This window comes from Hyaena hyaena, unplaced genomic scaffold, assembly GCF_003009895.1.
Source record: "Hyaena hyaena isolate Hyena2069 unplaced genomic scaffold, ASM300989v1 scaffold_73, whole genome shotgun sequence".
In the NCBI taxonomy this organism is placed as follows: Eukaryota; Metazoa; Chordata; class Mammalia; order Carnivora; family Hyaenidae; genus Hyaena; species Hyaena hyaena.
In genome coordinates, this window is record NW_024080705.1 from 1,254,994 (window position 1) to 1,271,011 (window position 16,018).

At 57.0% G+C, this 16,018-nt stretch overlaps 1 protein-coding gene across 2 annotated transcripts in view; it reads right to left on the minus strand.

The window, feature by feature from the left end:
- Nucleotides 1–1,135: 1,135 nt before the first annotated feature.
- TSPAN15 (tetraspanin 15) overlaps nucleotides 1,136–16,018 on the minus strand; it is a 53,852-nt gene continuing 38,969 nt past the window's right edge. For both annotated transcript variants that reach the window (XM_039233315.1, XM_039233314.1), the window contains 5 exons: nucleotides 11,681–11,776; nucleotides 9,397–9,513; nucleotides 3,911–3,958; nucleotides 2,431–2,547; nucleotides 1,136–1,922 (listed from right to left, as the gene is read on the minus strand). In XM_039233315.1, the coding sequence (XP_039089246.1) occupies nucleotides 1,773–1,922; nucleotides 2,431–2,547; nucleotides 3,911–3,958; nucleotides 9,397–9,513; nucleotides 11,681–11,776 (528 nt within the window). In that variant the 3' untranslated portion in view covers nucleotides 1,136–1,772. The remainder of the gene's footprint in view (nucleotides 1,923–2,430; nucleotides 2,548–3,910; nucleotides 3,959–9,396; nucleotides 9,514–11,680; nucleotides 11,777–16,018) is intronic.

A 16,018-nucleotide genomic window follows, 5' to 3' on the forward strand; every position in this document is an offset into this window, starting at 1 on the left:
TCTTGCTGCCCCAAAGACAGCCTCCTCCTCCTCAGCACAGAGAGAGTCCTCAGAGAATAGCCAGAACTGGAGAGCCAGGGGGCCACCAGCCGGATGCAGGGGTGACCTGGCCTTGCATGTGTAGGTGGCTATGGGGACCAGACAGAGGTTCCAGCGACAGCTGCTGTGACCACCCCTTGGGGACCGCTGCAGGAGCGGCCATCCATGCTCTGCACGCCCAGTGCTATGCATGTGTCCACACCACCGGGGAGATTGTACCTGGCTTCACATTGTGGCTCTGTCCCTTACCAGCCCTGTGCTTTGGACAAGTTACTTGAAATACCCCAGTCTCTCCAGCAATAAAATGGACGTAACACGAGTTACCACACACAGTTGCAAGACTTAAAAGAGCTGTCAGATGTTTGGACAAGCTCCTGACAGACCATGCTTGCTGACGTGCTTGCTCTCGTTACTTATTCTATCCTTTCACAAACCCCTCTCCCACCCTTTTCTACACCCATCAGAACTCAGGCCGACCAAGCAGCCGACCACTTCATTTCTGGACGTGGCGGGCAGTTCCCTAACACACTTAGCCTGAGTTCTTCAGGTTTGGGGCCCTTGCTGCTTATTGCTATTGCCCTAACTACTGAGAACGCACAGGAAATCTGGAACCCAAGTCTTGGGGCAGGAAGGCTTGGCTGGGCTGATCCGTGCAGGGCCTGCCACCTCCAGCAGGGGGCGATCGGCACCAAGCTTTGCTGGGCATTGAGCGTTGTTCTTTCTGGACCCTGGCGCCGGAACAGCTCGCTGCTTACTGTTGTAGGGAGAGCGGATCAGGTTCAAAAGCTGCGGGTGGGTTTGTGGGCACAGCACTTCCCCAGACAGACCCTCGACTCTCCTAGGTCCCATCCGCCCATCTCTGCCTCCTCCGAGGTTTCCCACAGGCGAATGAATCCTTAACAGGAAGGGCAGGCCCCCAAACACGGCTGGGAAAAGCCATTTCTGCAGTGTCCCCAAATGTCCCGGATCTTGGCCCCAGAGTGACCTCCCCGTCCCCCACCCCCCCATCAATCCTTGCACCAATGAGGGGCTTCTAAGCCCAAGTTGAGGACTTCCCCACCCCTCCCGACCCAAACAGCACAAATGAAACACCAAAAAAAAAAAAAAATCACATTTTTATTGTTTGATTAATAAACTAGGTTGGAGGGGGAAAAGTGGGGTGTGTGGGGACCCACCCAGCTTCGATTAGTCAGGAACTCCTGTTAACTGTGTACAAAATGAATGTTACAAAAATCACGTAAAAAACGGGGTCAGCAAAGCAGCAGCCTTAGGCAGGTTCAAGGTTCCTGGGAGGCTGCTAAATGGGCCCAACCGGGCCTTGGGGGTGTGGCCGTGGGGCTGGGGGCGGGGCCTGGGGGCCACACCCCCCTCCACCTCCAGGCACACGTGCTCTCCTTCCTCCTCGCTCACAAATTACTACAAAATTGCCCTCAAATGGGCATAAACACCGCAGGCCAAGGCACTGCCAGAAACGCAATGGGCCCTGAGCGGAGCGCTGAGCACCCCCTTTCCCCCGTGGCCACTCCTGGAGAAGGGACACTCTTGTTCTCCACGCCTAGGAGTGCGGGCAGACACGGGACCCCGGGAGGGGGCTTTGCTCCCCAGGGAGGCGGTGGCCGTGGGAGGTCCGAGCAGGCACAGCCAGGGCTTTGGTCAGTGCCAAGTCTGCGGAGAGGACCCACAGTCCCGCCGGGCCACGATGATGCGTAGAGCCGCTGCCCCAGACCGGGGCGCTAACTGGGGTAGCACATGCAGCAGCCTGTGCCTGCCGCCTCCACGCTGGCCTTCGCACCAGGCCCCAAGAGCCCGTCGGTGACAGAGTGCTCCATGATGATGTCCTCTACCCGGGTGATGTACAGGACTGTCAGCAGCACCCCCAGGAACTGAAGAGAAAGGGCAGGGTGGGTGAGCGTGTGCTGGGGGCTGGGTGGCCCTCTTTGGCGGCCCCCAGCCCAGGCCCTCCTCTCCCCATCCCAGGAAATCCCAGACACCCTCTGTGTGCCCCATCAGCAGAGGTGCCTCTGCTCTGGGACCCCTGTCTGCACCCCAGCTATGCCAACTCACTATCTAGGGGACCTTGGGCAAGTCACTTAACCTTGCCAAGCCTCAGTTGCCTCCTCTGTTAACTGGGCACGATAACAGCATCTACCTCACAGAATTGAAGAAGGCAGTGCCGGTGAAGCCCTTGGAAGAGCTTTCTAAGCAAGGCTATTGCCATTCGCCCTCTCCTTCCAGCCCTCCGGCCCTCCAAAGTGAGCCCAGACGGATGATACAAGAGCCTTCTTCACCCCACCCCGTCGTACCCTTTCTGCTGTCTGTGACCACCAAGCCACACTTTCTCTGAAGCGCCCCTTGCCCACCACGCCCCTGGGTGGAGGGGGACCAGCCCACCTGGGGGAGCAGGATGCCCAGCAGGAGGCCCGCCATGATGGTGTAGTTGTCCATGAACCAGATGAGCACGGCGTTGGTGCAGCCTCGCACGTAGATGACATCTTGCACGCTGAGGCGCTGCCCGGGGAGGAGCCTGGCTGACACCTCACCCGGCAGGGCCCCGGCCCCCGCTCTGCGGCTCACCCGACGGCCAGGCAAGTCCCTCCCCCTCTCTGAGCCTCAGTTTCTCACATGCACTACGAGCAGGTGGCTCTAACCAGTGGGTCTCAGTGGGCAGTAGTGTTCCTTAGAGAGCACTGAGGACATCATGGTGGCACTTCTGGGTGTCACAGCAGTTGGGTTTGGGGGCCGAGGGACTGTGGAGCGAGGACAATTCTACCCCACAAACAACGGCCCTGCCTTCCTGCCTCTCTGAAGTCCCTCCCCCCGGGGGGCATCTAGATGGCTGGAAATCCATCGTAATTATTTGAGCCAAAAGCCCAACTTCAGGGACTTAGAAGAACCACAGTGTTTTCTGCGTGGTTTTACTGTGCACAAATACATAGTACACACACACGCGCGTGCACTATATATAATTTTGCAGAAATACTACAAAGTAAATTAAAGAATGATCATACTGTATTTCGTCTGGGATTTTATCAAGCATCGTTCACCATATTTGAAGACCATGTCCACGGGAAACATGATGCCTGTGGTTAGCATGTTACCAATCCACCCCCCACCCCGGGTGTCGGCTGCCCCTGTGGTACAAACACAGGACTGCTTTTTTTGTGTCCTCTGTCGTATCTGATGCCTGAGCGTTTCCGTGTGAGGTGTGCTATAGGATTGCAAGTTGTTTTAGCTCTCCTTTTACCTCAGATCCATCACTTGTTCTGACACTGGGTGTGAGGTAGATTATACTATCTGTGAAGTTCATTCCCAGATAATGACAAGGGTGACTGATTACTGTAGTACCCGGGCACCGGGTCTGATGGCTTGAGAACCTCTGCTGGTCTACGGCTCTCCAGCTGAAATGGGCGTCAGGTGCACCTGCCAGGCTCTGCCCCAAGAATGCGTGTTTCTAGCAAGTTCCCCAGGCTGCTGTCACTGCTGATCCAGGGACCTCACTCCTCACAGGCACCTCAAGTCATCATGATGTTTAGCTCCCTCTCAGCACCACCCCAGCGTCGCTCTTAGCCCAGGGAGTTGCAAGACAGGCAGGTCCTGAGCACGGCTGGGCACACAGGCATGCTGGGGGCACTGGCAAGGGCACGCTGGCCTCACACAGACAAGCCCACAGTAGGTGCTCAGTCAACACAGGCAGGGAGCCTCTCCCAGCCTGGGGGAGGGTCCTTCTGTATCTGGGCACAGGTGGGAAACCTTGGCAGCCCCTGACTCCTATTCACAGCCAGGAGCCCCACCCCCAGAGCCCCTCCAGTCCCCCAGGGGAGGGGACAGGAAGAGCAACCTTTCTCAAGGAAAGAGATTGCAAAGACATTACCTCCTTGTCAATAGTTCTGTAGCCGCACATGGTGTTGACAACTTCTGTCTGAAACAGAAATGAGTGTTAGCCAACACTTCCATAATGCTTGCTGTAAAAGACACTATTATTGGGGCGCCTGGGGGGCTCAGTTGGTTAAGTGTACGACTTTGGCCCAGGTCATGATCCCATGCTTTGTGGGTTCGAGCCCCGCGTCCGGCTCTGTGCTGACAGCTCAGAGCTTGCAGCCTGCTTCAGATTCCATGTCTCCCTCTCTCTCTGCCCCTCCCCTGCTCACACTCTGTCTCTCTGTCTCCCAAAAATAAAGAAACATTAAAACATTTTTTTAATAAAACACTATTATTCTCCCCTTTTACTGATGAAAGAACTGAGGCACAGTCAGGTATGAATGGAGCTGAGATTCCCACCCAGGCAGTCTGGCTAGAGTCTGCATCTTAACCTCCCCTCCCCTCAAGAAGTGCCCAGGAGGAAAGACGGGAAGGCTAGGTCCGGGGCATTTGGGGAAGAGGGCGTCTCCTCCACCTGCAGCAGCCCAGGAACCCAGAGAAGAGCGAGCTGCCCCAGGGCCATGGCTTTGATGACACGGCTGTGCAGGTCTCAGAGCTCAGGGCTGGGCTGTTCTTGCTCCAGCTGACTCTTATGAAGCAAAACCTCGGCCAGTAGCCAGGACCCCAGCCAGCTGTGCTTTACCTGAGGATGAGGCTGAGGCCACTGACCACACCGCCCCACCCCTGCAGACAGCCACCCCACCCGTCGAGGCGCCGCTTTCCCAGGGAGAGAGTTGCTCTCAGGGACTCCCAGCTGCTGATCAACCTCAGGGCAGGGAGAGCTGGGGTCGGCCCTGGACCCACTCTAATCCCCTCCCAGCAGGCCTAGGGCAGAGGACTGGCAGGGGCCACTTCCCTGCACCGTCTATGTCCTGTGCCGCATCCTTCTCGTTCTACGAAATGACAGAGAGCGAGACGCCCCGGTCCCGCCCCGCCACACCAGCTGAGAGCTTCCTTGGGCTCCGGCGCTGCAGGGGCCAGCAGCGAGTTGGGAGGGCAGGAGGGCCCGGGCAGCCTCTGGCATCATGGTGCCTGGTCCGGGCCTTGCTCTGCTACTGACACGCCCTGAGGCCAATCTTAGATGTGCTGTGAAGGGACGGTATGTGGAGGCACTCAATCAGTATTTATTCAATGAATGAATGAATGAATGAATGAATGAGGTTCCTTGGTATCTCCCAAAAAGCGATGGTGATCAGTAAACCCACCTCATGGGGCTGTTTTGACCATAAAGGGAGCTATACCCGTCAACAGCTTATCTCAGGGCCGGGCACATGGAGGAACTAAGGGACGCTGGCTGGAGTGACTTTGGGCATGATCCCAGCTTGTGGAAGGCAAGGAAGGCTGTCAACTCCCCTTCCAAAAGAGCATGTTGGAACACAGGCCTCATCTCAGATGTCAGGACTTGGTTTGTGGGCCAAATAACCTCCCTCAGTGTAGACTGTACCCCAGGCGCCCTCTGACCCCAAACTGGCCAGCATCCACTTAACATAGGTCAGCGTTTGTGGCTCCTGTAGGTGGTGAACATGACCCCCATGGAGAGGATCAGGCCTGGAGAGCAGGTGCATGACAGAATGATGGGAATGGTAGAAAATGGTAGAAAGCGGCTCTCTTGTTCATTCATTCACTGAACAAACGTTGATTGAGCACCTATGATGTAGCAATCCCTGTTCTAGGCATTGGGGATGTAGAAGAACAAAGGGAAGTCCTTACCTTCATGGAACTTATATTCTAGCAAGGGAGACCCACCGTGGACATAATAAATAGGTCGTCTACACAGTGTATGAAGGTGTCAAGAATAACCACTTTCACTGTGCTTCCAGCCCCGGACGCATCGCCCCTGCCCTCAGGGAGCAGACATGCACCTGGCTGAGGCCTCCTTTGCACCCATAGCCCAACCCCTCCTCTACTCTCCCCTCCTCTGCCAGGAGAGCCCCCTCCAAGGGGGGGATTGAGAGACATCTCAATGGCTCTTTTCAAAGGTAAAGCCTGCCTAGGTTTGAGCACAGAACCAGTATTCTCCAGCGCCTCTGCTGAGGGTTCGCGGCCCCCCAGACCAGGGCATGGGGGCCTCTTCCGTCTGACACGGGGCCACAGACAGGAGGTCAGGAGGGGCACTGAGCAGCCGGAAAATGAACTCAGCAAAGTTCAGAGGGGTTCTTCACATGTGCTTCCTATCTGGCGCACGGCTGATGAGCTGGGGTATGTGGGGTCTGAGGCCAGGGGGCAGAGGGAGAGAGCCCTTGAGGGACGGGCCCCAAAGGGTAGCCAAAAATAAGACGATGGACATCTATAACAAATGGGCACAAGCGCTCAGCAGGCAAACTGGTCCAAGGCCATTTAACGCAAACTGCCCTCTATGCCAACCCAGGCCTCCAGGACGTCACTCAGCATAACTGAATTTTACCCGAGTGCTTCCTGCTGTTTCCAATCTTCTGTAGGAAGCCTGGTATAGAAGACATTTCTTTTAATGCTGAGAGCTAGGGGCAAAGCGACTTTCCCAGAAGCCCTGGTTTGCTTTCCTCCGTTGAACAGTAACATTGTACCACACCATGTCTCCCCTTTTCCTCTGGCCACCAGGGAGCTCTAAACCACCACACATAAGGTTCTGGTTTCCAATGATTTTTCATTTTAGTTTTTTCTCCTATGTATTTACTGCGTGTCCATTCAGATCTGTGGCTAAATGGAATAGGGTAAAATAAACAGATTCGTACACAGATGCACACACGTGGATTGGAGGAAGGAAGGAAACACCCTCTTTCCTATCTAGAGTAGAAAATCATGAGCCCACCAGTGGTTCTGTGATACCGGACCAGAGATAACCCCGCCGGGTGAGTGTCACCTCCCTACCGCACTGTTCCCATCCAGATGCAGGCTTTACACTGCACTTCCCTGCAGGGTCCGTATTGATGTGCCCGGCCTGGGCGTCTCCCCACACTCCAGGCCCCGATATCCAGCTGCCTCTTTGACAGCCTGCTGGAATGTCACCCAGCTCCCCAGCTCCACCTGTCCACACCGAACCCCTAGTCCCCCAAACCTGCCTCACCTCTGTCCTCCCCTCTCAGCCAATGGCAGCCCCTTCTTTCTTGTGGCTCAAGCCGAAAGCCAGGAGTCCTCCTTGGTTTCTCCCTTTCCCCAACCTCCCATATGTGACGTGTCAGCAAATCGTGTTGGCTTACATGTAAAACAAAGCCGGAGGCTGACCAAGACTTACAGCCTCCGCTGCCATCTCCTGACTCTAAGCCTCTGTCTTCTCCCACCTGGCGTGGTGACTCTGAAGAGCTTGCCAGAACCCCGGAGACACTGGGAGCACCATCGGCTGGGGCCTTGCTGTCAGCCCTTGTGATGATCGTCACATGTTGTTAATTTTATGTGTCAACTGGACCGGGCCTGGGGTGGGGTGCCCAGATATTTAGTCAAACATTATTCTGGGTGTTTCTCTGAGGGTGCTTTTCAATGATATTGACATTTAAATCAGTAGATGGAGTAAGGCAGATTGCTCTCCCTGGTGTGGGTGGGTCTCGCCCAATCAGTTGAAGGCATGAATAGAACAAAAAGGCTGTCCTGCCCCCAAGTGACAGAGAATTCCTCCTGCCTGACGAACTGCAGACCTGAACTGAGACATTGGCTCTTCCCCACTCTCAAGCCTCCAGCCTTCGGACAGGAATGACATGGCCAGTGCTCCTGCTTCACAGGCTGCAGGACTCGGACTGGAACTAAACACCGGCTCTCCAGGACACTCAGCTTCCCGGCTCATCCTGCAGAGCTGCTTGCTAACCAGCACCTCAGAGCCTGCTTCCCGGACAGTCTGTCCTGTGACACACGGACAGCTGCACTAGCGCCTAACCAGACTCACCATGTCCACCTCTGCCCCCCAGCAGTCAGCGTGATCCCAGTAAAGCCTAAGTCAGATCTGCCACTTAGCTGCTAAAGCCCTCCATCTGGCTCCTTGTCACTCCAGGGAAAACTAAAGTCCTGACCATGGTCTTTAGGGCACCCATGACCTCCCCAACTTAACCTGTTACTATTCTCCCCCACACTTACTCTGTTCCAGCCACACTGGTTTCTATGCTGTTTCTCAAACACACCAGGCCAATTCCCACCCCAGGGCCTTTGCATGTGCTCTTTTCTGCCAGGAATGCTCATCCTCCAGATATGCACAGCTTACCCCTTCACTTCCTTCAGGGTTTCACTGAGAACTAGCTTCTCAGTATCTAAAATTGCAATCCTCCAAACCCCCTGCTTTATTTTCCTCTTTAGCATTTAACACCTTCAAGGGTATGATCTGGCACTTATTTTGTGTGTCTAGAACGTCAGTGCTGTGGAGGCAGAGTTCTCCGTGTGTCTGTACCCCCAGGACCTAGAATCACATCTGGCACATAGCAGGTCCTCCACAAATATATGCTGAGTGAATGAGCACACGTAGGTTCCATGGCTTGGCTAGGACATTCAGTTGCCACCGCCCTACATGACAAAGTTCAGGATCACCCCCTCCCCCCCACAGGCTTCTCTGAAAAGGCTGGGCTCTCCTCCAGCGCTCCCCCTTCCCAGAAGGCTACCCTAAAATGGCAGCTAAAATTTCCAAACAAACTTTCCCTCCTGGTCCAGGCTTTTTTAGGGCTGAGGCGCTCGGCCCTGGCTCCCTGACTCGAGGGTGAGGCCCCCACCCCCACCGGCAGCTGCCTGGATTACAGAACCCAGCAGTGGGCACAGAATGGTAGAGATGTTCGAAAAGAAATTTTCCATGACTCTTTAGGGCATGAGTAATTGCAAAGCTCTCCACCTCGTTCCAATCCAGAAACCAGGCAGTGTGGGGGCACATTAGTCAAACACAGGATTGAAGAATCCCTTCATTTAGAAGTGGTGACTACACAGGACAGCCTCCCCCGTGGTCATGGAGGTGACAGAGTTGACAAGATCCTGCTAGGGAGAGGCAGCGGCTGGCATTTACACCACCGGACCCCTTCCAAAGGCGCCCTGCAGCTAAGGCTGTGCAGCTGGCCACCCTGGGGAGCCCCCGGTCCCCCACCAGGAACCCTCTGGGCGCCTCGCCTGGGCTGGGGAGAAGTCCAGAGCACAGCTCCCACATGCTGCCTGTATTTCAGGCCATCCCTGGGCAAGGCAGGCACCTGATGTTTTGGTGCCTCAACTTCTTCATCTGTACAGTGGGTAGAATAACAGGACCTGCCCCACAGGGCTGTGGAAAGGGCTGAATACCACAACCAGAGAGCCTAGAACAGGCCTGCACGTGGGGGTGCTCGCTAGCTGCTAACGATCGCTACTCTTCAAGACCGGCCTTCCAGCCCCCACCCCCAGATGGCCCCCCAGATGGCCCTGGAGACTCAGGAAGCCGGGCAACGCCCACCACCTCCTGCCCGCCCCCCCTTCCTGAAAGATGAGAGGCGCCTGGCCAGCCAGGGAGGCCCCAGGAGCAGTGGGTACCGTGTTTCTGACGCAGCAGGTGTAAGGCACCCCGCAGGCCAGGGGTCCGGGGGCGTTGCAGTCGTGGTACTGGTTTTTGCTCCAATCCCGGTAGTCTTCCCCGCCACAGCACTTAAACTGAGAGGGAGGCAAGGGGGAGGGGGGCCGTGTCACCACCAAGGTCCCAGGGAGACCCCGTGGCTTATGATGGGTCTGTTGGCAGGGGGAGCACCAGGGGCTGCATGGGGTCCTGTGCTCTCCCTGGAGGCGGCGAGCACCCCATCGCCGGAGAGGCGCACAAGCCAAGGCTGGGCATCCTCCTGGGTGGGTAGGGGGGAGGCTGCTAATACGGGAGGGAAAGTCCTCTTCGATGCCCCGTCTTCACATCCCCCGGGCAGCTGCTCAGCCCCTGAAGGTTCCAGAGACTAAGACTCCAGGGACGCCCCCACAGCCCAGTGGTCCTATGCCACAGCCTCCCCAGCTCCGCCTGTCAGCCCTCAGCAAAGGGACACACATGTCCTGCCAGGGGCAGGGGACTGAAGGGCGGGCCTCAATTCCCCCTAGCTCAGCTTCTCCCGCCACCAGCCCCTGCACTGGCACGCGTCCCACAGCCACAGCCAAAGCGACACAGCCATGGGGGAGACAGAGAGCGGCGCTCCAGGAAAGGGTCAGCGGGGCAGTGCTGTGCACCAGGGACGTGGGAAGGGAGGAGGGGCGGGGGAGGAGGGGCGGCCGAACGTTGGGGAGGCCCCTCTGAAGACATGACATTTAATCGGAAACAGGAATGGCAGGAAAAAGCCAGTCAACAGCGCACGGGCCTGCAACATGAGCTAGCTGTGTGTGGGTAGCTGGCATGGAGGCCAGTAAGTCAGGAGCCGGGCGGGCGAGAGGGGAGGGATGCAGTGCAGCGGGCGCCTGGGCTGCACCTCGCAGAGCCTCGTCAGCCAGGGGTGGGGAGCTGAGATCACATTCTGAGTGGGGGGTCACTGGAGGGTTAACTAGGGGAGCGATAGTGCAGAGGAACACAAAGCTGACACCCTCCCGCAGCCCCCACAGAGCTCTTTGGGCTGTCAGGTTTTAGGACCTGGAAGGGCCTCCCCAGCGTGCAGTTCAGAGGGCATTTGCTTTGCAGCCCAAGAGACCAGAGTTCAAATCCTCACGCTACCACTCCTAGCTGTGTGGCTTTGGGCAAGCCAACCAGCCTCTCTGGGCCTCGGATCCTCATCTGCAAAGCAGGAAGAGCAATGCCAGCTCTGCCCGGCTGAGCTGAAGACCACAGAGCCATACGTGAAGCACTCGGCAGGGGGCCTGGCACCGTGCATGAGTCACCCCGCACCCCACCGGGGAAGAAATGAAATCCCCAGGCCGGTGGAAGGCTGGTTCCAGTAAAAACATGCTTTAGCTGACAGTCCAGAGCTGGCCCACACGCCCCAGGCAGAGAGGCGCCTCCCAGAGGCTGCACCTGTTGTGACCACAGAGAAGGTCTGAGTCAAGGGAGTGGCCACTGCGGGTGGCCCTGGGTGCGGTGAGATTTGGCTCTGGCTGACAGCCAGCACGGGAGCCAGGTCCCAAGGCCAGGTCCCAAAGCGCAACATGAACGCACATCGACATCAAGACCTCAAGAGGAAGGGGCCGTCTATCTTCCCCTCCACCATGCAGATGAGGAGCCTGAGGCTCAGGACTAAATGAGACTGGGGTGTAGAAGCCGCCCAGGGCTTATCATTGCACGGACTGACTTGCGTAGACGTTGTGGGAAGAGGGACAGTGTCCCAAAACGATAATCATCGCATTCACAGAAGTGAATGGAAGCAAAAGGGAAGTCATGTTCTGTTCCCTAACGCAAGGGGTAGTGGAATCAAGCTCTTTCCACATCAGGGGTGCCCCTGACTTGACAGGGAGTGAGCCCCCCATCACTGGACGGAGTCTGAACTGGGTGGCTTGGAGGTCACTCTCACCTCAAGGAAGGATGATCTTTGCCCATTGGAGAAGAGTACGCTGGGACCCTACAAGATGGCTTGTAGTTTTACCTGACCTTATTCTTTTTTGGGGAGGGGAGCATGGTCCATGTAACTAAGGAATGACAGGAAGAGTAAGGACACTCTAGGCCAGGCATGTGGGCAGAGGACTGGTTGAGAAGGTCAGGCCCCACACTTGATAGCCAGCCATTGCCTCCCAAGTTGGCCAGGCACCTGCTTTGGGAATGAACAAGCCACTCCCCGCTTCCACTCCCCCTCTTGAGCAGGGTCCTGAGCTGGGGGGCAAAGGGCATGGCAGGTGTGCCTCTGACCCACAGCGCCTGGCTCACCTCCTTCTGAACAAAGTCCATGATGTTTTTGAAGTCCAGGTCATCATAGTAGTTCTCGATTCCTCTTCGAATGTTGTCATTCAGAAAGTCGATGGTCTGTTTAGATGGAGACATTATGAAAGAAACAGACCTCCCCTCCCTGAGCCCCACCCAAGGCCTCCCAGAACTCGGGACTGGAGCGGAGTGCCCACATGCCCAAGTCACTCGCACCCCGCCTGCATGAACGCCCCACCATAGCCCTACCCACACACCCTCTCCATGCCTCCCATGCCCATCTGATGCCTTCGTCCCTCTGCATGTCTGAGCAGGAGTGATTCACACGCCTTCCTATACAGATCAGATAGGCCAGGGCCCGAGAGAAGGGGCCCTGCCCGGGGAAGCAGCCATGCCAGGTTGGGACTGGGCTGGCCCTGGTCCCTGCCTGAGGCCCTTTCCACTGTCCAAAGACAGACCTGAGCTGAGTCTTCCTTTTGTCCTCCAGGCCTCCCCCCCGCCCCCCCCCCACTCTTCTCTGCTACCCAAGCTCTTGTGTTATGGATAAGAAAACTGAGGCCCAAAGAGGGGCCTGACTCAGCCAGGGCACAGAGCGGGCAGGCTAGGGGCCCGGCCAGGACTGGAAATCAGCTCTCCCCAAGTCCCCATCGGTTCACCACTGTGGGGCTCCGGCCTGAACAAAGGGCCCACCTCCTAGCTCTGACCAGGAGGGTGCTGGCACATCGCCCTCTCCCGGTCACGCTGGGCCTTCTGGATCAACAGCCCGGCTGTTGTGCTGAAATCTGGGAGCACAAAAGGCCCCACAGCGAGCAGGGGTGGGGGCGGGAGTGGGGGCAGCCCAACCCCAAGCTCAGAGCGACAATCAGGGCTTTCAGAGCAGGGAGGCCCGCCTATCGCCAGGGATTGTGCTGGCACAAAGGGGGCATTCTTGGCTCTGGAGCCAGACGATCCCCAGGGGAGGCGCTTGCGGGCACCCCTGGGAAACTGGGCCCAGGGTGCCAGGCCTGGTCCTGGGCCGCAGGCCCCACCACACCATTTCCCCTCTCTGAGCCTGAGTTACCCACTGGAGAACCAAACTTGCAGGCCCAGCCTTATGATCACTTCTGGCTCTAAGGACCAAAAAGACAAAGCTGAGAGATACTGTCAAGGCTCAGGGTCAAGAGCAGGCCCTGCAGCCAGACACTGCATTTCATCTCCAAGCCTCCACTTGCTTACCCTGCAAAAGGGGAGGACTTTTGCAGAGATGCAAGCGTAGATAGACCCAAGCTACAAACGTGCTCAGCAAGATGCCAGGCATGTTGCAGGCCATGGTGTTATTACTATTGTGGATCTTTCTCACCTTTTCTGGGGGACACATACTGCCGCTGCATACCTTCAACGTCACGAGTGGGAAGTGGCTAATCCCAAGGGAAAACCGAGGCCTCAAGTCTTATGCAAAAGGCCTCCTGCAGCCTCCGGAGCAAGAGCCAGCCGCCAGCCTGGGATCCCCCAAACACCCTGCCACCCAGGGAGGTGATCTGTCACTGACACTGGCACTGTCACCTCACTGGTCACTGGCAGAGAGATGTTAGGATCAAGGTGGCGAACTCCCAGCCTGATAACACTTTAAGAAGCCAAAGTAAGGACTCGAGGCTCCTTTTGGGGTCCTCTCCCCAAACCACCTCCAGTATCAGGAACAAAGGATACATCAGCCTCGTCCTTCCTGACACTCACTGCTCAAAGCCAAGGCAAGGAAGGAGCCTGCCTCAGGGAAGCCTATCTCTGTGGCCAGAAGGAAAACCCTCTGCTGATAAAGACCAGCCGCTCATAAGCAGACCTGGGAGCCGACAACCTGATGGCGGCCTGGGGGGGGGCCCTGGGGCAGGTCCGCTCATGGGCACCCGGAGAGCATGTGCTCACCAGCCCTTGGTCCTGCACTGATCCCGGGGCACAGACTTGCTGGCCCCACAACCCAGGCAGAGCAGGGACCCACCTGCGCTCAGGCCCGACCTTCTCAGAGGCCCCGGGTCATGAGACCTTTCCAACCTTGCGTGCCTACTCCTCTGGGTGATGAAGGGACAGGCCAGCCAGCTGGGGCACAGTTGGGGGCATCTAAGAAACAGGAGACCGATGTGGGGTCAGGGTGCCACCCAGGGTAGGGCAAGGGAGTGAGCCCATGGCCTTGGAAGGCATGCTACAGGGGGTCCTGGGGTGAGCGGAGGTGCAGGGGGTGGTGCCAAGGTCAGGGCCACGTGCATCGGGGCGTGTTTCAGTCTATTCTCAAGGCATCGCAGACACAGTCCTGGTCCACCATGTCCCCCTGGACCTACCCCAGCCCACGGGCCACCTCCTAGCCCCTCTACTGGGTCACCTACTGTTGGGAGTCCCTCATGGTTAGAGCTGGGGGGCAGGAGGCCCAGGGTAGGGTCAGCAGAGGAGAGGCCCAGTGGCCCGATGGGGAAAGCCTCTCCCTCCCTTTTCGGTGAGCGGCTCTGACCTTTCTCTCCAAACCATCTCAGTCTCTGGGTACCTCACAAATATGCTGACTCCAAAAAAGGCCTCTGTGCAAATCAGGCCTCCCATCTGGTAAGCTGCACCGGGTCCCTGCAGGTCAGGGGGCCCTGCCGGAGGCCCTTGGAATGGGCAGCAGTAACAGAATCCCAGGCTCCATGGACTGTCCCCAGTTCCTCAGGGACCTCTTCGGATCCTGCTTACTCTTGTGCTCTTGTGTGTGTGCTGCCTGGAGCACCATGTGTGTGTGTGTGTGCGTGTGCATGCACTGCCTGTGGCACCATGAGTGTGTGTGCGGCATGTGTGTGCACTGCTTGTGGCACCGTGTGTGTGTGTGTGTGCATGTGTGCACTGCCTGTGGAACCGTGTGTGTGCACGTGTGCATGCGTGTGTGTGCATTGTCTGTGGCACTGTGTGTGTGCACTGCCTGTGGAACCATGTGTGTGCATGTGTGCATGCGTGTGTATGCATTGTCTGTGGCACTGTGCATGAGTGCATGTATACTGCCTGTGGCACCGTGCCTGCATATGTGCCTGTGCACTGCCTGTGGCACCGTGCATGTGTGTGTATGTGTGCGTGAGTGTATACCAGAGAGATGTGAGATACTTAGGTAGCCCTCATGCCATGACGGGGCTGGGGATGGATGAGAAACCCCAGTCAGGGAGGCGAGCAAATTGCACAGCTCACGAGTGTAACTGTAAAGTGCTCCGCGACATTCAGCCACATTCCATGGGTCGGGGGGGGGGGGGGCACTCAGGACGTGCCGTGGGGGATGCGGCAGGGAATTCTGGTTCCTCTGCCCCCCAGAGACCAAGCGCACCTGACCAGTGCCAGCCCCGTGCTGCTCATGGCAGCAGGAGAAGCTCCAAGCAGGGCAAGAAAACCACCTTCCCAGGGGCTGGCGTGGCCTCAGGGGCCCCGTCGCTTGGGCTAAACTAACCAGAGTAAGCAAACATCAAAGGCCATAGGATTTTCAGAGCACACTGCTTAAACCACCAGAGGTGAGCTACAAAAAACTGTCCTTTCTAGTTTTTTCTTTTAAATCTAGTTTTAAAGTTATCCAAGGCCTCCATAGCACCCCTCCCAGTAGAGGTGCTTACTGCTTTTATTTAAAAAAAATTTTTTTTTAGTGTCTATTTATTTTTGAGAGAGAGACACACACACACACAGTATGAGCAGGGAAGAGTCAGAGAGAGAGGGAGACACAGAATCTGAAGCCAGGCTCTGGGCTGTCAGCAGAGAGACCGACGTAGGGCTTGAACTCACAAACCACGAGATCATGACCTGAGCTGAAGTTGGACGCTTAACTGACTGAGCCACCCAGGCGCCCTTGCTTACTGGTTTTAAATGGAATTGGGGAGCCCGAGGAATCAGGGAGCCTGGGTGGCTCAGTCGGTTAAGCGTCTGACTCTTGATCTTAGCTTGGGTCATGTCTCGGCTCAGGTCATGATCTCATGGTTCATGAGTTCCAGCCCCACATCAGGCTCTGCACTGACAGCGTGGAGCCTGCTTGGGGTTCTGTCTCTTCTTCTTTCTGCCCCTCCCCTGCTTGTGCTTGTTCTCTCTCTCTCTCTCTCTCTCTCTCTCTCTCAAAATAAATAAACTTTTTTAAAAAATGAATGGGGAATCAAGGGAGTGAGACCTGTGGCAGCCGCTCCCCGGGCTGGGAGGCTGGGGAGCAGGCAGAGAAAGGGAAGGAAAGGACGGTGGCAGAAGCCCCTCTCCTGGCCTCTGGGGATGGAGCTTCCGCTGCCTTCTCCTAGGCTCCGGAGACCCCAGGCTGCAGCCCCACCGGCCCCAGGGCCAGCCCGGTTCCCACAGTGTGGCAGGGTCCTGAGCCTAGACCTTCTTTCC